At 32.2% G+C, this 26,084-nt stretch overlaps 1 protein-coding gene and 1 long non-coding RNA gene across 2 annotated transcripts; one reads left to right on the forward strand and one right to left on the reverse strand.

Moving 5' to 3' along the window:
* Positions 1-11,107: 11,107 nt before the first annotated feature.
* Positions 11,108-15,501, reverse strand: MYB21 (myb domain protein 21). The gene is made up of 3 exons (XM_020351251.3): positions 15,277-15,501; positions 15,021-15,150; positions 11,108-11,723 (listed from the first exon to the last, which is right to left on the reverse strand). The coding sequence occupies exons 1-3, from the start codon at positions 15,413-15,415 to the stop codon at positions 11,396-11,398; spliced, it is 597 nt and encodes a 198-aa protein (XP_020206840.1). The 5' UTR covers positions 15,416-15,501; the 3' UTR covers positions 11,108-11,395.
* On the forward strand, positions 11,730-15,031 carry LOC145956766 (uncharacterized). The gene is made up of 2 exons (XR_014433023.1): positions 11,730-12,453; positions 12,598-15,031. It is a non-coding gene; the product is annotated as an uncharacterized LOC145956766 (long non-coding RNA).
* Positions 15,502-26,084: the final 10,583 nt, after the last annotated feature.

Genomic DNA, 26,084 nt, shown 5'->3' on the forward strand with positions numbered 1-26,084 from the left:
CTGATTGCAGTCGTTTTTTTTTTTTTTTTTTTTTTTAACTTTTTACAACTTTTTACGTCGGACTTGTCATGTCAGACGTAAATTTACGTCGATTTTTACAACAAACGTAAATTTACGTCTCTCGCTTCTACGTCTCTCGCTTCTATGTCGGAGGTTTTTCCGACGTAAAACTCCTAAAATAACTGACGTAGAACGTATATTTTGTACTAGTGAAATGATACATTTTGACATCCTTATTCCCCAACAAAGCATGCAACCCAACACTCAACTACTCCACGGAACAAGGATACGGGAAAACCCATTTATATGAAGGAAGCAATGTGGAGGCACCTATATGAAAAGACATAGAGAAGACTTGGATGAAATTTCTATGTCTTTACTTGACTTTGGAAAAGAAACACATAGCCATCCAAAGTACAAGTAAAGAAGGGTAGTTGTAGACACCCAATTTCGTCCAGCGAATCCAAAACAAAACAACAAGACTTTGATGACCCAATATGAAACTTGAACAAACTACAACAACATCAGGGGGGCCAAAAGCACAAAAGACTAGAATAAGAGCTCAAAACGGGCCTTTCCCAAATTGGAACTGGCTGTTCTAAATCATCAAAAAGGCCTAAAAAACCTAGGTTAGAACGGGCGATTCTAGATCCAAAATAGGGCGCTCTAACCTAGGTTGTTATGAACAAAACACTAATTTGGAACTGGTTGTTCTGATTTTGAAATGGGTCATTCCAAATTCAAATTTTCTCCATGATAGACTAATCTGGAATGCCTCATTCCGGTAACTAGAATGACTGCTCAAGTTAGATTTTAAGCCTATAAATAGATATCTCGAGCACAGTGCAAAAGAGCAAAAATTGGACCAAAAATTTTGCCTATTTTAGACTTTATAACTCAAGAATTATCTTCCCTTTCTCTCTTTTGTATTTCTTGAGATTGTGAGGATAATTGTTAGTGAGAAAGGCTTCCAAAACGTGCTTGCAAACCATCTTTGAAAGATTTTCATAAAGCTTGCTTCAGAGGTATTTTCATCAAATTTTTCCCTTCTTCTTTATCATTTTTATTTATATTATATTGCCATAATAAAAAAGAAAACATGTAGATATATTAGTCTCAAACGTGTAAAATTGATATGTAATTAATCATTAATAAAGGGGATTAAATATTTAAACTATTATTCTTTATTATGCTAATTTCATCATAGGGTATCGATTTAGGACGTTGTAAGGTGCCTAATACCTTCCCTACTTGTAACTGACTCCCGAACCCAATTCTGGTTATGAAGGCCATAATTGTTATGCAAAAACCTTTTCCTTTTTCTGATGTTTTGAGTAAAATATTGGTGGAGACTCGTTCAAACTTTTTTCTAAAATCATTAATTAGGGATTAGTCTGGTTTCCGAGCATTGCCTAATATATGAGATTTTCAAACGGAAGTCCAAATCATCTATGGGCAAGATCGGAATTTTTCGGGTTCCGACAGGCCTAGACACACATTTGATTTGAATTAGTAGCACATGTGACTAGCCATGTGGTTAGGCACACATGGGCTCTTAAATTCAAATGCAAATGTGCATCACATGGCATTCAAATGCATCAATTCCAATTGTAGATCTCAGTTCACATGAGAGAAGATGGTGGAGGGTAGGTTCACGCATCAATTTGAATTTCAAATTCAAATTGGTGTGCCAACCTACTTTAGTTAGCTAATTTTGATTCATTTTGATTCTTGGTTAAGCTAGCTTCTCCTGTAAGTCACCTAGATCTATTTAAGGCTTTTCTCTACATTCTTTGCATCACTTTTGGAGATTTATGAGCATTCATACTTTGAATTATCTCTTCTTTATCTCTAAGGTCCCTTCGGAGAAATTCTCTCCTTAAGCACTTCCAACAAGGAAACCTTCCTTGTGGATTAGTGCTTTACGCTTGTTTTTTTTCCTTTGTAGATGTTTGGCATGCCCTAAACACCATTGAACTTCTTTTCTTGTTTAGTCAACTTTCTTGGAAAAGCGTAAAGGAAGAACAAAGTGGGGTTAAAGAGCTTCCATGGAGAATTCGGCTATCATTCACCAATAGAGGTTCCATAAAAAACACTTTAACCTTGCTTGAAGGCACGCATAAAGTATCCAAGGAGAATATGTCAAGTCAATCCATCACAACACTTTATACAAAAAAGGAGATACACTAGAATGCTTGGGACAATGGTATCGCGTAAGTTACACCCCATGCATACAAATGAGCGAAATTTGGGCTCCCACACCTAATTGTCCCGAAGGTCATGAACCCCCAAGCTCACATAAGGGGGGCCTTCCCCTGGCTATTGTGTTTTGTATCATATCCATCACACAAAACATTTATGCTTATAATGCAAGTCAAAAAAGACTCAATGCACATATCATATTATATTATCATCTCAAGTTTGCATAATATATCATATTCATATAATTGCTAGAAAATCATGCCCAAAACTTTTGTAGATTAAGCCTCAGGTTAGACTTCACCTCACATTGCCATCACATGATCCACACACAAGCACAACATTTTGTAGCACACTAGAGTCACATGTTTACAGTTTAAATACAACAATGACAACAACATCATTTGAAAACACCTCAAATAGAGTCATTATAAAATCATCTAATCAAATGTGAATAACTCAACCATAGTCACTAGGATATTAACACCAAACTAAACATATAAATTACTAACTTAAATAGTATCGGAACTTTGTTGGTATAACCCATTAATTCCTTAGATACCACTATCACCAAATACCTTAAGTTGTTAACATTGAACTTATATCATAACTTATTCATAATTGTTATCTCCCACAATTTTTGTTTCATAAACATTGATATATGTATCATGAACCATTCCTAAGATTAACATTTAAAAGGGTAAAGTAATCCACCATCACCACTCGCAAACTATCTTTCCTTAACATAAACTTATATAACCTTGTGTGGTCCAAACACAATATTCTGAGCTATAAATATGGTATCAAGTTGATCTTAATTTTGTTAAAAAGTTAAGACAATCATCTACAACTTTTATGTTGTCCACAAGAGTAGATTTTACCATCCATCATAGCTTGGCCTCCATTCTCTAATTAGATCATAACTTAAGTTTTAGACCTCCTTTTTATGTGATTCCAATGCCATTAGAAAGATAACATAAAAGACTATAACTCTTATGAATATCACAAAACCTAATACCAATTTTATCACACCCGACAAGGAATTTTCCACACCTGATGTAAGGGGCGTTAGAATACTCTCTACAGATCTTGCATCCAATGTGGTTGAGGTCATGACTGACAAGAAACTTGTGTCGAAACAACTTTAAATGGCACCTAAGAAGATCTAATTTGCACCCGACACCAACAAAATAAAGAGCACTACCTATCATCATGCCTAGCGCCTTAAATCTATGATCGGCATGACTAGTTCATACACTACAAGAAAATGACGATTTTGCGACGGTTATATGGCCTACATTGCGACGGTTAGAACTGTTGCACAAACCGTCGCAAAATTGGAATTGCGACCGTTTCATCAACTGTCGCACCAAATGCCTCTATATTAACATTGCGACCCTTTCATCAACTGTCGCACCAACTGCCTCTAAATTAATATTACAACCCTTTTTTTACCCGTCAGAAATTATAATTTTTTTTATTTTAATAAATTTATTAATGTAACAATCCTCATATTTGGCCTTTCAAGGATTTTATTTCACGATATTTCACTGTTTAGCATGTTTTATCCTTACTTGTGCAATTTTTGGGAAACTTCCCAGAAGGTCACCCATCCCTGTACTACTCCAGGTCAAGCACGCTTAACTGTGAAGTTCTGATGAGTAAGCTACCGAAATGTATATGTATGTTGTCAGTATAACTTGTACAAATTAATTCTTTTAAGTCATTCTCAAATATACAATCTCATATTTGTACTATAATAATAATATATAATAATTTTATATTACAAATAATAATAATAATAATAATAATAATAATAATAATAATAATATATTTAGTTATTCTTTATTTATATGTACTTACCTTTATAATTAACATCTACTTATTTCGATTTAAAATTATAATTTAAATTATTTAAATTTTTTAATTTATAATGATAATATAATTTATAAAATTATAAATATTTATTTATTACATACTTATAAATTAAATTTTAATATTTTAAATAAATTATTAATTAATTTAATATATTTATTTACCTTAAATCAAACATATAAAATTCAAAAAAAATGTATTTATCCTTGTTTTATTTTCTAATTATCAACTATTAATAAAATACTAACTTAAAATTAGAGCTGTCAAAGTGGGCCGGGACCCGTGGGCCAACCCGGCCCACCTTGAAAACGGGCCGAGCCGGGCCAAAAAAAATTGAAGTTTTATAGTAGGTGGGTATATTTCAACCCGGCCCACTTTGACCCGGCCCACCCGGGCTAAACCCGTGGTGGGCCGGGTGGCCCACCAACCCACCATTTTTTTTTTCAATAAAAATTTGAATATGATTTGTAGTTTATTTTGTATGATGATATATTGAAAATTTTTATTTTAAACTTTTATCATGATTTGTATTTAATTTTGTATGATGAATTATGACTTATAACTATTAATGATGTTAATTTTATGACTATTATGTTAATTTATAATTAATTTAAAATTTTGAATTTTGTTAATAATTTTTTTTTAATTTTTGGTGGGCTGGTGGGTTGGCCCGTATAACCCACCAACCCGTGGTGGGCCGGGCCGGGCCAAATTATTTTTGAAAAAATTTCAAGTGGGCCGGGTTGGGTTGGCTCGTTTTTAAAGTGGGTCAAGGTGGGCCGGCCCACATGGGCCGGGTTGGCCCGTTTTGACAGCTCTACTTAAAATCTTATCTAATTATATATAATATTCTCATATCAAATTTAAAACTAGATATTAGTTATACAAAAATATTAAGATCATATAGTAAATTGTCAATAAGATTTTAGTTAAATAATTTAAAATAATTAATATTTCAATTATATTGTTAATTAGCAAATAATTTATTCCAAAACTAATTAATTTTTATATATTAATTATTAGTAAAATTTAATAATTTTTAAATTAACAATTAATTGGATCGATGAAATTCAACACACACGATGAGTTATTGAGCGGAATAACTTTACCGAGAGTTATTTTGTAAGTTATCTTAAATCAAACATATAAAATTCAAAAAATGTATTTATCCTTGTTTTATTTTTTAATTATCAACCATTAATAAAATACTTACTTAAAATCTTATCTAATTATATCATAATATTTTCATATCAAATTTAAAACCAGTTCTTACATTTTCGACAAATATAAATTTTTCTGAAATATTCCATCAATAATATAGCTTTTCCTACAAAAAATTTCTCATCGAAAATATAAATTTTCTGACAGATTTAATTTTGTTTTTATAAGAAATCATCTTCGATTAATATAACATTTTGTATATATGATTTAACAGTAAAAGATTTTCAATTTAACGGTTAAATTTACAAAATTCACATTTAATATAAAGTTATTGAGTGGTGTAACACTTAGTAAAATTTATACTAATGTAATTATAAACCCCCTCATATATATATATATATATATATATATATATATATATATATATATATATATATATTAAATGTGACTTTTACTAAGTATTACACCGCTCAATAACTTTATATTAAATGTGAATTTGGTAAATCCAACTGTTAGATTGAAAGTTCATATCTCTCATAGATTATATATACAAAACTTTATATTAACCCAAGATGATTTGATACTTCATTTTTATAAAACAAAATTGATGTAATATATTCATTTCAAAATACACTAAAATATAAACAATTTGATTACCTTCTAGTTGTTGTTCAATTTTAACAAAATTTGATATACACTTATAAAGTGATATGAACTTTCAATTTAACGGTTAGATTTACAAAATACACATTTAATATAAAGTGATTGAGCAGCATAATACTTAATAAAAGTTACATTGGTATAATTATAACCCCCTATATTATATATATATATATATATATATATATATATATATATATATATATATATATACAGGGACGGATGCACGTTTGGAATAGTGGGCACTTGCCCCACTACTATTTGACATATACATAATTTTTTATCTAAAAAAATAATATATTTAAAAAAAAAAATTATAGTCTAATAAAATAAAAATATAGATTCAGAAAAAATGTTTATTTATTTTATATCTGTCAAATTTTTGAAAGAAATTAATTCTCATGTAATAAAAAAAATTTCTTAATAATGAATTAATTTTTTAAAAAAGTTTAATTATAATATATATACGTATATATATATATATATATATATATATATACATATATATGTCTTAATATTCACATATATAATGTAATATATTAAAATAAAAAGTTTTTTGATAAAATAAAATTTTTACCATGCATGTTTATCTTTTGTGTTTTTTATTTATTGTATACGTGGATTGAAAAAATCAAAATAGTAAAATTGTATATATTGATTAAAAAAATCAAAATAAGAAAAATCAGAAGATTTATGTTCCATTTAGAATTGTTATTATAAGATATATTTTAAAATAAATTATCATCTAAAATATATATTAGATATTAAAAACATATTTATATCATAAATAAATTAAACTGGATTTTTATAAAATTTAACATATTTATTTTTATATTTTTAATAGTGTTAAAAAGATGGACATTTAAAATAAAATTTATAAAATTTAACATTGTAAATTATTCAATAATATGTGGTGTGATAACTCAAAAATTAAGTTATAAAATGATAATTATATTTATTTATATACTCTAACACATCTTACATACAAGATAAATTCATAAGTTTGTTGAAAGATAAATTTATATTCTAGTCACGATTTTGAAATTATATAAAGGAAAAAAAACCGTGTACCTCATGTTAAAGAAAGTATATATAAAATTGTTAATAAAATATAAGTTCATTAAGATAATATACATAATACTTCAAAAAAAAACTTTTAAATTCTAATAAAAAAAATGCTGAAAATTTTGCGACGGTTTACGATAAACCGTCGCAATGTTGAACAATTTTGTGACGGTTTATCATAAACCGTCGCAATGTTAAACAAATTTTGCGACGATTTATGATAAATCGTCGCAATGTTAAACAAATTTTGCGACAGTTTACGATAAACCGTCGCAATGTTGAACAATTTTGCGACGGTTTTGAAAAACTGTCGTATGAAGGGTCGCAATATCAAAGCGACGACGGTTTCTAGATAACCGTCGCAATTTGTCCGTCGCAATTTATCATTTTTCTTGTAGTGATAAAATCCATCAAAAAGTTGAATTTTGCACAAGTCAAACCCCCAAAATCCCAAATCTCCATCAAATCAATGAAAACGTAATTAAATCAATATGCATGAAATTCATTACACGTATAAGACAATCATCACATATAAAACACATTTGAAACATATAGAAGAAAAATTCATAATATATAAATTAGAATAGGGAATTCTCCCTCACAATATACATGAGTAGACAAAAGATTAAGATTCAATCTCTCTATCCAACAAATAACGTACACCTCAAAGCAAGAATACTCATTTTTACCTTACCTCAATGAGTGCTAGACGAAGTTTGTAGAACTACAAGATTATCTCCAATTAGTTCTTCCATACCAGAGAGAAAAGATTTGATACTAGAGAGAAAAGATGTGTAAGAGTAAGATAAATGAACAATTGGACAAAACTTTAAAAAATCTCCCTTCTAAAGCTAACCCTTTTCTCTTTTAATAAATTAAAGCAATTAATAAAAATAATACCATAAAACACATATTTCTTAGATAGTCATAATCAAAATAAATAATTTAACAAATTTCCTTAATTAATTTAAAACACATAATTATAAAGTAAACATCTCAATTAAATTTCAAAACTCAATTAATTAATTAACTAAAACCCTTCTATTAATTTTAGAAAATTTTGGAGTGCTACGAGATTAAATAAAAAAATATTAAAAATGAGTAAAATATTATATATTTGAATCTACTAGAGTAGAAAAGTGTATGTTTTTTTAAGAATAAAATGGGAAGGCAAGGCACACACTATTTATAAAAATATGATAAGAATGACAAGTAGTAATCAATTTTCTTGGAAAAAAAAATTCAAAATTCAGTTTATGTTACTCAATTTTATATCATAATATTAAATTAGAAAATGTTGAAATAATTTAAATTTTGCTTGATATTAATTTTTTATTCATGAAAATTAATTTTATATTATTATGTGATGCTATCAATATATATTAAATAAATACTAAATTAATTCTACCTTTTTTTATTTTTATATCTAAGTTAATTTTTTATATTTTTAAATTTTTTTTACCAATAATTATAAATAACCTACATCATAATATAAAAATATTTATTTACTATAAATATTTATTGTGACATATTGATATATATCGAAAGTATTTATGTAGCATAAACTTTATTTGCCCTAAAATATTATAAATTTTAGTTATGTAAAATATAATTTTATTTTGTAATAAAAAAATACTAGTTATTTATAAAGTATTTATTATATTATTAATATTAATATATAAAAATTAACATTTTTATATTAATTAGAGACAGTAAAATTAGTATTTAAACATATTTCGGATTGAGACTAACGACCCTTTAAATTTCTAAAATGTATTTAATGTGACTGAAACTAGTGTACTTAAAATAGAGACCAACTTTTCTGATCTAAAAATCATTCTCCAATTACAGAGACGATAAATTGATCTCTAATATAGCACAATTAGAGACTGGAAATTTAGTATCTCAAAGAGGTAAGTAGTGACTGAAAAATCAGTCTCTAGATAGTTATATTTCTGTTAAAATCAGTATGTTATTTTTATGCGTATTAAGATTATGTCTAGAGTGTGCTTTTAGCAACAAAGAGAGTGATTTTTGTGCGTGTGTGTGTGTGTGATTAAGTAATGTTTTAGATTATGGTCATTAAAAATGGGGTCTTTAATAGATTTCAAGTTTTTAATGCCTACGGAGACTAACATAATTCTCTGTGAAGTAGTATAGTATATGAATTGGAATGGTATTTATTGAATATTTTCAATCTCTAAAGCAGTCTATATTAAAGAAATCCTTGTAATGATATAGAGAGTATAAAACAAAACACTCTTTTCAACAAATGTAAAGAAAGGGATAAAAAAGCATAACATTCTAAAAGAGAACTGAAAAGGTGAAAAGAAAGGATCCAATTCCATTGAAATATCTAAAGTATTAAGTAATGTGTTACCATTTTTCAAAACTAATTTATAGACTCCTAATATGCTATTCACCACCTAGTGAGAGAAAGAAAGAAGAGAGAAAAATATAGATATGATAGGTGATAGAGTTAGAGAGATAGAAAGAAAAAAAAATATTGGTAGTGTTTAAAAAAATTGCTGTCTAAATATCCTTTTTTTTACTTTTTTTTCACAGTATGGGTGTGAAATGGATGGAATGAGATGATAGACAAAAGAAAAAGCATAAAAAAGAGTGAAAACTAGATATGTAATGAGTGATCTAATAAATATAAATAAGAAAAAGGTATAAAAAGATGTAAGAGTGAATGTTAAAACAAAGTGAGGAGCATGATAAAGTTAGGAATAATGTTGGAGATCAGAACACTTGAATGGCCATCTGCAATTAAAGAGATAAAAGAAGAAAAAAAGTGGTAAATATAATAAGTAATATAAAATGTTAAGAAGAGAAAGATAGTTGAAAAAAATTAATTGAATGATATGAAATATGTGTTGATAATATTGAAGTGTTGATTCATACATACATCATCGATATAAAGTACCACTGGCTCCTCTGTTCAATTTGATCAAGTGGCCGACCCACCACGTGAATCTTCCTTATCACATCACGTGCAAGTTTTCTTTTGGATGTTGAAATTGAATTGGGCACATAAAACATGTGACTGAATTGAACGAGTGGCTGATAGATGCTGCAAGTTCCTTTTCGCATCGCATAGGCAGAAAGTTAAAGCCTACAAGCAATTGTCCTTGTTTCCTTAATAGGAGATGGCACAATGCCAGGACTAGTCTCTTAGTCATCCTCTCAGCCCTCTTTGTTCGAATAAGTGTTGGAAGCTAAATTAAAGTTGAAGTTTGGTACGCCGTGAATGCTCTTACTCTACTGTCGTCACTGGCCTAACTTGGTGCTCACAACATGACAAACCCTTTCAGTTACAATTACCTATGCATTTCATCAAATCTTTCACTGTCTATGATAAATCAGAACTTGTGTTTGTTAGCCACTAATTAACGTTCCAAAATGGTCCATGATGATGGTGATTACAGTAATATATTACCATGCATGTTTTCTTAATCGCAAAGGATGCGGTGATGGGGTGAATTTATGAGGCACATGGGAAAGCACCAATGCATGATGGACAAGAGTTAGGTTTCCGTCGGTCTTTAAAACGTTGCATGGCTATGCACAACAATGGGTAATATGGAAAAGCAACTTGAATTGTTAACAAACATAGCTATGGTTGCTATTCTGTGACCACGCGTCAATTTCTTGTGGCTTTAGTTAGGTTAGGTAATATATATTATGTTTATGGAGATTTTTCTTTTTCCGAATGTAAATGCAACTTCATGCCCATACATGCTTGGCTGTCTTTCCGTTTATATGAAGGTGAGTTTGACACTACTATCTGACCATCCCAAACGCGTCTTATGCGTGGTTACAGTGGCAAATTAGTATTTCCAACTTTAATCACAAACAGAAGAAAATCATTTTACTAACATAGGAAAGGAATAAGATGTTTAAAACTACCTATTTACAGATGTTTGGTCTACACCTATAAGCACATAATTTTTATTCTCTGAAACCCCTTCACCCAATAATTAAAAGTACTAATTTTGCAGGGTAGAAATCCTTGTTTAAAGTATATAATATAATATATAATCATTAGGTTTAGCGTGAGACAAAAACAAAGTTTTTTGAAATTCACGTACTTTTGAACAAAACAATCATGGATTGAGATAATAATAGGACTTACTATAATAAGTAAGCAAGGCTGTCACTAGAAATATATTAGTTTTGAAAGTTCTCAACCTTATCGTCTCTATATATAATCTACATAGCGTCTCATTTTATATAAAGCATGCAGATACAGTTTAATATAAGAGCTCGTATATATTACAGCACATAACTAATTTAGTTCTTAAATATGATGGTACGCAAAACCAAACATCCAACTACTTATATAAACAAACCTAATAATATGTTTTCAGCCATCCAGCTTTATGGAACTTAAGCACTTAGGTTTAACTTTATAATATATATTGTTATGTATTTAATCTCCGTTCAGTAATTGCATTGACCAGATATCCTCCATGCTCCAATAGTTGTTGTTCTCATTGGTATTAGATTGATCAGGAATTGTTGGGAACTGAGTTGAAAATGGTTCTAACATTCCTTGGTAACAGGGTGGAGAGTATGTCTCAATGGGCTCAGCCATGGTAGAAACTTGGCTAGTGCTAGCTTGGTGATCATTTGTCTCAGAATTACTCTGTTGCTGAAAGTTCTCAGCTTGCTTTATGTGCTTCTGGATCCTGGTCCTCCAGTAGTTTTTGATCTCATTATCAGTCCTTCCAGGTAGATGCTTGGCAATTTTGGACCACCTGCATTGTTGAATGATTAATTTGTTCATGACAGTGTCATGTAACAGAATAGTACTATACTGCTTTTGTTTTTCGATGAGTAAATATCGTAAAAGAAAATGTTTCATCTTTAAATTACATAAAACAAGTACATAATTTGTTCATAAACAATTTTTTTTTTCTTTTAATAATTTTTTATATAAAAAATAAATAAAACTCAAATATTTGAATAATTATATATCAAAATAACTACAAATTTTTGTCTTACTCTAATTTATAATCTTTATTTTTGTTAAAAAATAACAATTGAATAAGTATAGTCCGATACGCCTCTAAAAATCTAGAATGTTACTCGGTTGATGAAATGCGTTGTGGAAAAGAGGTCCCACGAGTTATGAGAGAAAGTAAGCTAAAACATCTGTGAAGTTTCTTGAAAAAGAAAGTATTAAGATGAAATTGAATTAATTTGATTAATAGTTGATTAAAAGTGCCTATATATATGAGTGCCACAATTTTTATTGATTAACTATAAAAATTGGCAACACCTATATTAAATACGACTGTGTCTGATGGAGGCCATGTTCAACGGTTGAGAATCAATGTGACGTTATGTTAGAATCACACTTATAAAACGAGCAGTGTTGAGGTACGTAAGATGCTGAATTTCCTTTGGTGTATGGAGATAATGCCTTTGCTTTGTAGCAGGGGCTCTCTATGACCAGAAAATCTGATTTCTCAAAGCATACCTCAGGTAGAGAGAGTATATATATATGGTTCAATTATTTAAACATTTCCTATATATTATCCTTTCCATCCATCCCTTCTTACATGTACATACACGCATACAATTTTTCTAGAAAATTTTAAACATGTCACCTTCATTTCTTTTTTACAGTTTGCCTCAAACTCGTTTCACTATCCATCTCGGTTTATTTCAAGAGAAAAGGCACGCTTCATAAAAGATAGTCATTTTGTGTATAATAAATGTAATATTTGAGATATTAGTTTCGATTAAATACTTTCATTTTGTCTTATATTATTAGTGGAAGATACTTTCATTTTCTTAGGCTGAGAGGGAATTTCAGATACTGCGAAAGGTACTTGTAAGGGCGGTGCTAATAACTAGTTTATATAAATAAATATATATATATATATATATATATATATATATATATATATATATATATATATATATATATTGCTATGTAAGTCTTTTTTCAGTTTATATATGCGCTATGTAAGTCTATCTTCAAAGGGCTCTAAATTTTACAAGGACACCTGCCCTTGTTAAGAAGAGCCAAAAGTGTATGGTTTGGGTCTATTTTCACTCAAACTCTCTTTCATTCGAACTAGAAAGCTATAAAAGATATGCCCACTTCCATGAGTTCAACCTAAAGTAGATGGTCCTCTTGTCCAACTCTTGATCCTCGTTCACAAGGCTTATACCAAGAAAAACAGCTTTATATATATATAGATATATATATATATATATATATATATATACATATATATATATATATATATATTATATATATATATATATATATATATGCTAGTAATTAATTACAAATTAGACGCCCCTGTAGAAAATCAAAAACGGTTTTATATATAATTATATATGCTAGTGTTTTTTGTCAGCAAGAATTATAATCAAAGAAACAAGGTTTAACCATCTGACACCATAAACATCCTACCTCAATTTTACTGCTAGGCCGACCCTTTCAAAAAATAAAAAACAACTTTATATATAATTATACATGCTAGTGTTTTTTTCATAAAAATTGTAATCACAAAACAGGATTTGAATTCTCCCACTAGACCGATTTTAATGGTTCTAATTGTATATGCTTGTAAGAAAAAACCTTTTTAATAAAATCTATTTTTTATTAAGGCAATATTTTTATTTTTACTATGTACAATCATATTTTTCTTCCTCTAGCCAGCAATTTTTTCTTTTCCTTTTCTAAATTTAATTGATATTTATTATCATGAGCGACTTTTTTTTTTTTTTTTTTTATCTTATGTACCAAACCATAGGATTAAGATTTAAGAGAACTAAATACATCATCTTAAATATATTTTAATTATTTAAGAAAGTAATTATAAAATAATTTCTGTTTTTAATATAATACTTTTTTCCTTTTTCAATAATTTTTTTGTTTTTTTTTTCTTAACTAGTACCCTTTATTTTATTATTCTTTTAGGTTTAATAAGGAGGTGTACTCCTTCCCACCAAGTCAATTGGTCTAAATATAGGTAAAATGATATCTCTTATCACAACTTCATACTCAAATCGAAAATCAAATATTTGATCCTTGATTAAGGAGCAAATATACTAATTATATATATATATGATAAAAAAAAAGGCATGTTATGATTTTTTAAAATAAAAAACTCCTAAGAATCTTCCATACAGCCAACCTCCAACTTTTAGATAAATAATAATTTCTTACATGTCAAAAAATTATATTACAATTTGAATAAAAATTAAAATCTTGCATACAAATATAACAAAAAAGCAATATAAAAGAAGCAGAAGATTCAAAATGAAATGGAAGAAACAAATTTGTTACTACAAGTAGTTCAATACTTGAATTCTTTTGATCAAATATTGAAGTTTGATCTTCGTTTATGACATGAATCCCTAACTAAAACTAACACTTTTCCTCTAAAAATTGACCAACTTGGTAGAAGGTAATTATACCTCCAAATTATACTAGAAAAAGAAAAGAGAAAAAGCACTCTAACAATTATGTTAATTATAAATTTTTTCATTGTGGTTCTTGTTAGATCTAAAGGACCTCTCTTCGGCCTACCATATGTATGCATAATTGCATATGCAAGAGAGAGGAAGGGCGGGCGATTAATGCAACAGTAAGGATTGATGCATAATATGTAACCCTTTAGAGGAAAACACTCCAATTCTTCCATATGGATGGAATCAACACAATCATTTTAGAGGCTCTTAAAATTAACATATAGATTTTCTCCAAGACATATTTGAGGCCGTAAGTTCTACAAGCCCCCGTGTGTATTGAAACCTTTCTCTTGACTAGAGTTCTCTCCCCCACAACACTCTCTCGATCCCCCTTAAATAGTCTTCCAAGAATATTGTACTCATGTGCCATCTAGTTGGAGTGCCTCCAAAACCAAATACTACAACTTAAAAGAGAGCAAAGAACTTCTTTCATGGCTCAAAAATAAAGAAGGGTTGACGAACAAATGTATTTTATGGGTATGAATATCATTCATGTGAAATATAAGACTTTTTATATTTTAATATAATGTTTATGTGCAAAAATATGTAAAAAGAAACACCTGTTTCCCCACTTTGCATGAAGCTCCATGATCAAAAGTTGTTCTTCGGGTGTAATATTCCCTCTTCTAACATCAGGACGGAGGTAATTTAGCCATCGGAGTCGGCAACTCTTTCCGGTACGTTTAAGACCTATTTAAGCACGTATGATGATGAATGATTCTCTTGCACCCTAGGGTTTAAGTTTGAACAAAGAAAGAAAAAATAGAAAGAGAATTCAAAGAGTAATAATTGTTGAAGAATGAAAGATATGTTTACCAGCAGCTTTGGCCAAAGAGTTCCAAACACCTTCCCCATGATTCGCAATATAGTTGATCAAGATCAAGTCTTCTTCCATTGTCCATGGCCCTTTTCTCACTTCAGGATCTTGAGATGTGTTGCACTGTTTTTTATCCATTATTTTTTGTGTGTGTGTGTGAGAGAGAAAGAAAGAAAGAAAAAGTGGGAGGAGAAGAGGGGAAAGATAACTTAATAATGGGGGTTGGAGGGTTTAAATAGAGGCAAGACTAAATGACTTGTTAATTGTAATGAAAATTTTCTATTAGGGATAACAAGATTTTACGTACCTAACTAAGTTATCATGTTAACACATGCATGGATGACTATGTTTGTGGTTTCCCTCGGCAAACTAATCACTACGTACTCTTAAGTCACGCACATGCACTCGAGCACCGGGTGTCAATACGTTTGTTTTTTTAAATAAGAAAATGAGAGGAATTATAAAAATATCTCAAGCCTCGTGTTATAAGACGCTTATGTGAACTGGAAAAATCAAGTGGCTTTACTAATTCAAATATTTAGTTTAGTTTAGAGATTATAATACAAATTAAATAACAAAATACACACAAACTTGGAATTATTAATTTGTTAAGTTGTGTTACGTAATAATTTAATCCGTATCTTACATCACCCTCGTTAGGAACAAAAAGTGGGCCTGGGCCAAGTTGTAACTCCCTTCTGATTCTCATTCGAAAAAATATACTTAGACATTAAGAGCGTGATTGAGAAGGTTGTCAAAATTATATATTTTAATTATTAGTATATTAAAAAAATGATTATATTCATAATAAGTTTTCTTTAGTTAAATTTTCTGAAAAATACTTTTAAGATAATTAAATTTGTTTAAATGCAACATAAAATTAACTTTTACGTAATAAATTAGTATCAAAAGAAAAAAAAACTATTGAGAAATAATTTTAAACTTCGATATTTTATGTTCTAAAAAATCAACTCACTTTTTTTTAAAAAAAATGTTGTCTACAAATATAAGTTGCCCCAAACAACTAACTTATTTCATAAACAAATTTTTCCCCAAAAAAAAAAAAAACAAGATAAACATAACTCAATATTGAAAAATCATCTTTCCCAAACACGTCCTAAGAGTTGTATATAGATATAGAGATAGTAAAAAATGGGAGGTATAAATATGATATTTTATTCTAAGTTCATTTCTTTTTTTTTTTTGTTTATGTCAAATGCGTAAAATTACGGCTCTTCTCATTTGAAAAACTATAAATATTGACCTCATTCAAGAAAGAATTGAGTTAGAGAGAAGTAAGAAATAGTGTAAAGGCGTAAAATGGGTTAATCCACCCTAATAAATTTACTAAGAATTAAGTTCATATGGGTTCAACCCATGTTTTTTATTGGGTTGAAAATCTCGACCCAATCCAACTTGTGGTAGGTTGACAAATTGGGTTGGATTGATGCACCAATCCACTAAATGAAAATTATAAATTATCTTTATTTTATTAATTTATTTTAATTTTTAATATTTTATGATCAACTATAACTAAAAAATTGTTATGAAACTAGTAATATTTCCAATAATTCAAATGTTTAAAGAAGGCATGTACTTAATATAAGTCTAACAACAACAACAAAATAAGTTTACTATACAACTATCAACAACTTTATCAATAGCAATAAAATACATGCAAAAAATAAAATTATAATTAAGCCTTAATAAGAAAATGAATATTGTACAAAAAAACAGAGTTAATAAATAAAAGTCAAAGATAAAAAATGGGTTAACCCAAAAGGTCAACTTGAAAAGGTCAACTTAATATAAGCTACAATTTAACTCGTTGGGTTGGTAGGTTGTATAGATCAGGTTATACATAGTTATATAGGTCAAGATGTTGAAAAGTACACCAACCAATCCATTTGGGCGAATTCATGGGTCAACTTGTAGGTTATTTCATTTTGACATTCTAAAGATGGGATGATAAATGTCATGGAAAATATAGAGATAACAAGAAAAATGAGATAAGAATTAATTGCAAGAAAATTATATGCATATTTATAAGTACTCTTCTTAATTTGGATTTACACTTCAAATATTACTTGATATTAAAATAATTTTTTATTCAAAATTTTTATCCTAGAAAAAGTTATCTTAAAGCCAAATCATATATATATATATATATATATATATATATATATATATATATATATATATATATATATATATATATATATATATCATGCAAGTGATGAAAAAGTAGGATAAATTGTTAAGTAGTCTTAAATCATTAAGTATTTATAGCATGGATAAATATTTATGTGACAGATAACTGAAAAAATTAATAACACTTAATTATATATCACAAAAAACAATTCAGATCATAATAAATTTTTTTGGAGAAGCTAAGGATCTCTAAAAAAAAATAAAAATTAAAGTGTGATTATATCCTCGAATTTGACCCATAATACTTCACCTCGACTTTTACTTATTTTAGAAATACTATATGGTATTATGAGTTTACTAAGGATTTAAAATAAAAAGTGTTTATCATAGTATTTTAGTTATAAACTTAGAGCGACTCAAGTCAAAATATTTGCTTATATTAGAACACGAGAACTGTTGGAGAAAAATATATACACTAGAAGGGGGTTGAATAACATATATCAAAAGCTTATACTTTTTGCAGTGAAGTAGTAAAAGTTGTAATAGACAAAAAACATTGGAAAACAATAGAAAAAGTGACACAAAGTGTTTTATATTGGTTCATCTCAAACATAGAGACTATGTCCGATTTTAAATCCAACCAAATTGAGTTCCACTATCTTGTACAACATAAAAATATTCTTTCACAAGTCACTTTTGGCTCACCACCAAGTATTCTTTCAACAAGCCTCTCTAGCTAGGCTCAAATCCAAGTATTCTTTCAACAAGCCTCTCTAGTTAGGCTCAAATCCAAGTATTCTTTCAACAAGCCTCTTTAGGCTCAAACCCAAGTATTCTTTTCACACAAGTTTCTCCAAGCTCAACTCTTACAAATGAACTTGACAAGAATTACAGAAATAGCTTCGTCTCTTCTAGACGTGATGCTATTAAAATATAGCACAAATAGACTACAAATAAATATATATGAAGTTTACGGTGGAGATCTTCTTTGTAGTGTTTTAGCTTAGTTCTCAGAGCTTTTGAGTGATAAAATTTTTCTATTTACAGAGCTTTTTCCTTTTCTTTATGATGTGAATCCAGCCGGGTAAAATTGAAGACTAACAAGCCCAAAGTCATATGATAAAGAAGAATGATTAATGGGCTGGAATTTTATTAGTTTGGGGGTGAATAATTAAATAAGTCCATTATCTTATATTTTTTTAATGTAATTTTTGTTTTATTAATTTTATTAAATAAGTCAGATGGCTTTCCAAGTTACCTAGACCAACATTTAGTGTTTTAGGCTTCTTAATGGAATTTAAGGAGTTAGTGGGCTAGTGAGGAGTCAAATAGCAAAAATAAGATAATGGACTTATTTAATTATTCACCCCTAAACTACTTAAATTCCAGCCCATTAATCCTCTTCTTTATCATATGACTTTGGGCTTGTTAGTCTTCAATTTTACCCAGATGGATTCACATCACTTTATAATGCCTCTTTTTCAGCCCCAGTTCTCTCTTTTTTTTTTTTTTTTTGTATGAAGACTTTATCCTTATATAATTGCTTAAGAAAAGATGACCGTTGTAGGAATGATGCATTAAATGCTTATCAAAGATATGTGTATCTCTTATCTGATTCAGGCAGCTATAGATCATCATATCCTTCTATTTTGAGTGTGGTAGTATAGTGTCAGCGTAGGACAGTCTTTATAATGTCTTTTCCATGTAATTTGGGATTTTTTCTTTCTTCCCTAACACAATGATTTGACATTTCCTTTTTGAAAAGCTTTTGTTATCTACAAGGAAGATCTTCTCATTTGATCTATTAAGGAATAAAAAATTAATGCTCTTTAAGGATTATTTTGTTATTCTAACAAGAAATAAATGTGGCATTAATCTAGATGATGCACGTTGTCTGGTACACTTCATCTTACAAATGAAATATGTCATTTTCTTCATCTGAGATTGTCTCTTAAAAAACTTGTTTATCATAAAACCTCATAGCTACTCTAAGGGTTCAAGACCATATTTTGATTCTACAGAATTTCTTTCTGATCTTACAATCTCCCCCTTTTGATTCTACAAACTTTATTTCTAATCTTACAACCTGTTGGGCTTCTTTATTTTTGCAGCGTTTATTTTCAGTGTGGAGCATTTTCTTCTTTTTAACTGATTAAAAAAAACTTGGTCTTACTTTAAGTTACATGATTATTTCTTTATCATGTTTCTTCAATTTAGGGTTTTTAAGGCTGTCGCCACCGGCCCGAAACGGGCTTTCGGCATTCGCGAAGGATGGTTGGACTCTTTTATTTGTTTAAAAATATGGATTGCTAGAATGACTTATTCTCAAACTGAGACCTTGTCAAACGAGCAATTTTATTAAAAGGCTCACCAATCCATGTTAATCCCAAGCGGGACCCTCCATGGATTAGCGGTTTTCATAAAAAGGAAGGGTTCATGGAGTCGCCACCAATGTTTTACTCAAAACATTGGAAAAAGAAGTTTAAGGCAATCGATTCAAAAATCGACTTCGGCCATGACAACCAGAGTCGGGTAAGGGAGTCGGTTACGCGTGGGGAAGGTGTTAGCACCCCACAGCGCCCCTTTCGGGTTCCCTATGACAGATTATTTCTAAAAATAATAGTGCGAAATTACTAAATTACCCCTATTTATTCTAAACAATTATAACTTAACTATCTACATGATGACAGTTAAATATACACACAGAAAGCAGTAAAAGGAAGGTCTTAAGAAGAAACCTTTGAAGCGTGCTTTTATATTCAAGTAAAACTGGGAAGCTTTGTGGCGTTCCCTCGCTCTACAAGCCCGCTCGCTCCCTCCTAGAAAATTTTAACTATGGAAATCCGGAGGATTTCCCTTCGACTCAGTTCGAGACTCAAGCAAAAAGCTCAGAACTCGAGAACTTTGTCGGATCAACTCTCCGAGTGATTTCTAGGCAGAGCACTGCTCAAAAAAACCCAGAATACTCAAGAAGAGGGTTAAAACTCAGTGTAAAAGTGTCCAATGACGTCCAATTGACGTCATATTTATAGGGATGAGGCGCAATACGGCCTCTGGGGGTCAATACGGTCCGTATTGAAGTTTTGAACTACAATACGGCCGTATTGAATTCAGTACGGTCGTATTGAAGTTCAAAAAACCTCAATACGGCCGTATTGAGTTCAGTGCAGCCGTATTGAAGTTCAGTGCAGCTGTATTGAAGTTCAGTGCAGCCGTATTGAAGTTCAGAAACTTCAATACGGCCGTATTGAGTTCAGTGCGGCCGTATTGTAGTTTAAAATGTTCAATACGGCCGTACTGAACTTTTGGGAGGCCGTATTGGGCTTCATTCCCTCCACTTTCTTATTTTTTGCTACTCTAAGACCTCTAAACCTACAGATTGTCATCCTAGGGTCTTCCAGGGTCTTCCAGGAGTCCTTCCGGCTGACTTTCCTTTGGTCTTCGAGAGTCTTCAAGCTTTATTTCCGACCCGGACAATTTTAGGGGTCTACAGCTGCCCCCCCTTTACTTAGTCGGACGGCCTTTTGGTGTACCGGCTGACAAGTAAAGGAGTTGACCCAATTGTCCGGGTGATGTGCCAACCTTTTGACTTGTAGCGTCTTCCGGTGGAAAATTGTTGAGTAGCCTCTCCAGGTTGTTGCATACCTCGGTGCTTCTGACAACCTCGGTAGCTAAGTTTACCCTCTCCAGGGTCAACTTCACTCGACGCCCGAGCCGGAAGTTGAACACCAACGTGCCTCTGACGACGCTGATGGTTGAGTACTGTCTCTCCAGACCTTGAGTACCGTCTCTCCAGACTCTGAGTACCGTCTCTCCAGACTTTGAGTACCGTCTCTCCAGACTTTGAGTACCGTCTCTCCAGACTTTTGAGTACCGTCTCTCCAGACTTTGAGTACCGTCTCTCCAGACTTTGAGTACCGTCTCTCCAGACTTTGAGTACCGTCTCTCCAGACTCTGAGTACCGTCTCTCCAGACTCTGAGTACCGTCTCTCCAGACTTTGAGTACCGTCTCTCCAGACTTTGAGTACCGTCTCTCCAGACTTTGAGTACCGTCTCTCTAGACTCTGAGTACCGTCTCTCCAGACTCTGAGTACCGTCTCTCCAGACTCTGAGTACCGTCTCTCCAGACTCTGAGTACCGTCTCTCCAGACTCTGAGTACCGTCTCTCCAGACTCTGAGTACCGTCTCTCCAGACTCTGAGTACCGTCTCTCCAGACTTTGAGTACCGTCTCTCCAGACTTTGCTTCGGTTGTCTTTGACGACCTAGGCAACTGAGTTTGCCCTCTCCAGGGTCTGCGTCCGTGTCTTCTGATCACTTCGGCAATGCGAGTTTACCCTCTCCAGGGATCTGAGATGATTTTTTTGTCTCCACAGTCCACAATGCTGCTTCGACGGTTTGTTTTTCTGATTTTGTGCCGCTGGGGGCTGGATAACGCAGGGATCCGTCTAGGGGATGTGTAGTCATTCATAGGTTTTTTGTGCCCCAACTTGCATTGCTTAGTTGGTACCCATGGGGAATTTCTGACTCCTTGGGGTGTAGACACAAATGCTCTTCTTGAATTGAGCGATGCCTTATGTTTGGCTGACGTCCTTTGACGTTGGTGGAGTATCCCGGTTATCCTTATTCGGGTATCTCTTTTGGATTTTCTGATTTTTGCTGCCTCTGTGTAGGCTGTTATCCGCTGGGGGATTTTGTCATTCAATTCTTGACTGGCCTCTTCTGTTAGGCAAATCATCTTGATGTTCGGTGTTTGGCTGGATGCCGAATTCCGCTTGGGGAATATTTATTGATATATTTTTTTTTTATTTTTCTCCTTTTGTAGGGGTGCCTCTTGAGTAGGCGACTGGGGATTTGGGGATCTTATGTATCCCAGAGTATTATTTAGGAAGCCTCTGCAGGCTTAGCCTCACTCAGCGCTTGAGTCAGAGAGCTATCTTCCACTGAGGAAGTTTCAAGTCCTTTGACTGAAAATTTTGCTTTGGATGATCGCGCTTCCATTGGGGATTTTGACGATCTTGCTTTGATAGCTCTCGCTGGGGATTTGTTCCATGAGCTTAAGCTGAGGTTTCTCTGGTGAGTATTATTTCGGCGAGCCTCTCCAGGCTCAATTATTCTGTACAATTTGTCGAGTATTATTTCGGTGAGCCTCTCCAGGCTCAATTATTTTTGTATGAGTATTATTTCGGCAAGCCTCTCCAGGCTCAGTTATTCTGTACGATGAGTTGCTTTTCTTGTTCAGCCCAAGAATGCAAGCTGAGATGTCTTTTGGAGAGTATTATTTTGGCAAGCCTCTCCAGGCTCAGTTATTCTGTATAATTTGTTGGATTTTCTGTATTTTGCCTTTTTGTTGATTTTGGCTTTTTCTGTGTTTTTGCCTTTTTTGTTGATTTTGGCTTTTTCTGTGTTTTTGCCTTTTTTGTTGATTTCGGCTTTTTCTGTATTTTTTGTTGATTTTGGCTTTTTCTGTATTTTTCCCTTTTTTGTTGGTTTTGGCTTTTTCTGTACAGAAATGTCTCTGGGGAGTATTATTTTGGCAAGCCTCTTCAGGCTCAGTTATTCTGAGAGAGTATTATTTCGGCGAGCCTCTCCAGGCTCCATTATTCTGAGAGAGTATTATTTCGGCGAGCCTCTTTAGGTTCAGTTATTCTGAGAGAGTATTATTTCAGCAAGCCTCTCCAGGCTCAATTATTCTAAGAGTATTATTTTGGCAAGCCTCTCCAGGCTCAGTTATTCTGATGAGGGAGTATTATTTCGGCGAGCCTCTCCAGGCTCAGTTATTCTGTACGAGTATTATTTCGGCAAGCCTCTCCAGGCTCAGTTATTCTGTGGAAGTATTATTTCAGCAAGCCTCTCCAGGCTCAGTTATTCTGTATGAGTATTATTTCGGCAAGCCTCTCCAGGCTCAGTTATTCTGAGAGAGTATTATTTCGGCAAGCCTCTCCAGGCTCAGTTATTCTGAGAGAGTATTATTTCGGCAAGCCTCTCCAGGCTCAATTATTCTGTACATTTTATTGATTTTCTGAATTTCTGCATTTTGTTTGCTGCTGTCATACACAAGCAATTTTTCTATTTTTTTCTTTTTTTTTTATTTTATGCGATTGCCTCATGATAAGGTCTTTGAATGTGCAACTAATGTGTGTGTGATGCACAAATATGCAAGTTAATTTTGTTGATTTTTTTTTTTTTTTTTTTTTTTTAGAAAATGAATGGCTCTCCCTATCCTCTTCTTCTTTGGAGGAGTTTCTGTCATAGACGCAAGGGAGGATTTTTGTGAGCCTTTTATGCAGGAGATTACGGATTTTATAGGAACCCCTCCAATTTTCTTTATTGACCGATTATTAAAGGAATTTCGTACAATTTTATGAAATACCGATTTTAGAGGCATAATCACATGGTCAAGAGAGAAGAGAAAATGAATAGATATTTTATTGATATTCACAAGTTTTTTTTTTTTACAGAAAGATATACAGAAGGAATTTCTGAAGAATGGCTGGCCAGGGTAGGCTATATACATTGGGCTTAACAATTATATCTGTAATTGTTGCTCTTTACGCTCCCCTAATTGCTTCAGGTGAGATGCCTGTGCCAGGAGTGTAGATGCTGCAAGACACTTGCTTCTAGAAGATAATCACTTGATCCGCCTTTCGGTTTTCGATTCAAGTGATCGTTGCTTGCTTTGTTTTTGCATCTTATTCTTTTGCCCCTAATTTTTGTCTAGGACGTATCCTAGCGGGGATAAATTCGCCTTTGTTTTGCCTAGTACCCTTGTACTGGCGGGCTTTTTATTTTGCCCTAACTTTTACCTAGGACGCCCTTTTTGGGTTTTCATTCTAGCGGGCCTATGCAAGCAACGTCTTCAAGCATAGTACTTCTTTACCACGTCAGTGTTGACTGGGTATCGAAGTTCTTCTCCATCCATGTCTATGAGGATCAATGCTCCTCCTAAGAAGGCTCGTTTTACCACGTATGGTCCTCCGTGATTTGGGGCCCACTTTTCGATTTTGTCCTTTCGAGTTGGTAGCAATTTCTTCATTACCAACTCTCCCTCATGGTAGACTCGAGGGTGGACTTTCTTGTCAAAAGCCTTTTTGGTCTTCCTCTGATAGGCTTGACCATGGCATATGGCGTTCAGCCATTTTTCTTCAATGAGGTTCAACTGGTCATACCGGCTTTGAACCCATTCTTCCTCGGAAAGTTTTGCTTCCATAATTACCCTTAGAGAAGGTATCTTGACTTCGACGGGTAGAACTGCCTCCATCCCATAGACGAGGGAAAATGGAGTAGCTCCTGTAGATGTGCGTACTGAAGTCCTATAACCATGAAGAGCGAAGGGTAACATCTCGTGCCAGTCTTTAAATGAGGCAACCATCATTTGCCCTATTTTCTTGATGTTCTTATTGGTTGCCTCGACTGCCCCATTCATCTTTGGCCGATATGGGGAAGAGTTATGGTGTTGGATCTTGAATTCTTGGCACAGTTCTTCCACCATTTTATTATTCAGATTAGATCCATTTTCAGTGATGATTTATTTCTCCATGCTTCCACTAGATTATTCTAAAATCTTTTGGGACAAGAGAGAAGAGAAAGGAAAGATATTTTTGTTCTGAAGTTTGTGTTTTAGAGAGGATTTATTTTCCAAAAATGGTTTTTGTAAGAATGGATGGCCAAGGTAGGCTTATGTGTTTAGGCTTGTTTGATTAAACACTTATGAAGTCAAAAAGTCGTGTTGTGATTCGACAACTTGGATAGCTTCCCTTGAAACTTTCTTGAATTCGGCTCGTGGTACCATCATGGATTTCTTTTGTTTTTTGTTTATTTTGCAACCCTAATTTTTGCCTAGGTCACCCTTTCGTGGGATTCCTAGCGGGTTCTTTGCTCTTATTTTTGCGCATCCCCCTTTTTGGGTTTTCTGCCGAGCTTCTTTTATTTTAAAAGATTTCTTTTTACCCATGATGGCACTTGTCAAGGCCAAGGGAAGGTGCTCCAAGTTGTCACACACACTTCCACATAAAAATGATGTGGGTTTATTATTATTAAGATGATTTTAACCTCATTCATGTTTATTCAAACAGGGTTAAAAATAATGTGGTTTAGAATTTTATTATAAGCAAGAAAAGAAGCAATGAAGAATGATTTTATTATAATCATAGCGGAAACATGTGTCCTTATTTCATCACTGGTATGGGTCCTAATGTTGACCTCTTTTATCTCTCGGCCATGCCCCAAATTTACAGTCTCCAATTTCTCTTGACGAGCTTCTTGATCTAGCAATCTTTGCAGATCCGGAGAAATGGTCTCCTCATCACTGTCCAACTCAACCCATTTATCCTCAACTTTCGGATCCCAGTCAGAGCGAACAATTACAGACATAATTATTTTATTGGTTCTGTTTAGGTTTAGAATTATTAATGTTAATGGGGAAAGAGAGAAAAGAACAAAAGAGAGAGTAATGTGTGAAAAATGCCTCTTTATTGATATGTATTAAAACTGTACAAAAACCCTTATTTACATGAAAAGGTTCTCATGATCTCGGGTACTGATCATGAGTCCCTAAAAGAGAAATATGAAGGGGCCCTATCGTGGCTTGTTCTTCTCTCTAATCCTGCTTTGGCCGAGGATTCTTACTCACGTCGGGCGCTGTTGAATCAAAAGTGA

Source organism: Cajanus cajan, chromosome 4 (genome assembly GCF_000230855.2).
Source record: "Cajanus cajan strain Asha chromosome 4, NIPB_CcT2T_4, whole genome shotgun sequence".
Taxonomy (NCBI): domain Eukaryota; kingdom Viridiplantae; phylum Streptophyta; class Magnoliopsida; order Fabales; family Fabaceae; genus Cajanus; species Cajanus cajan.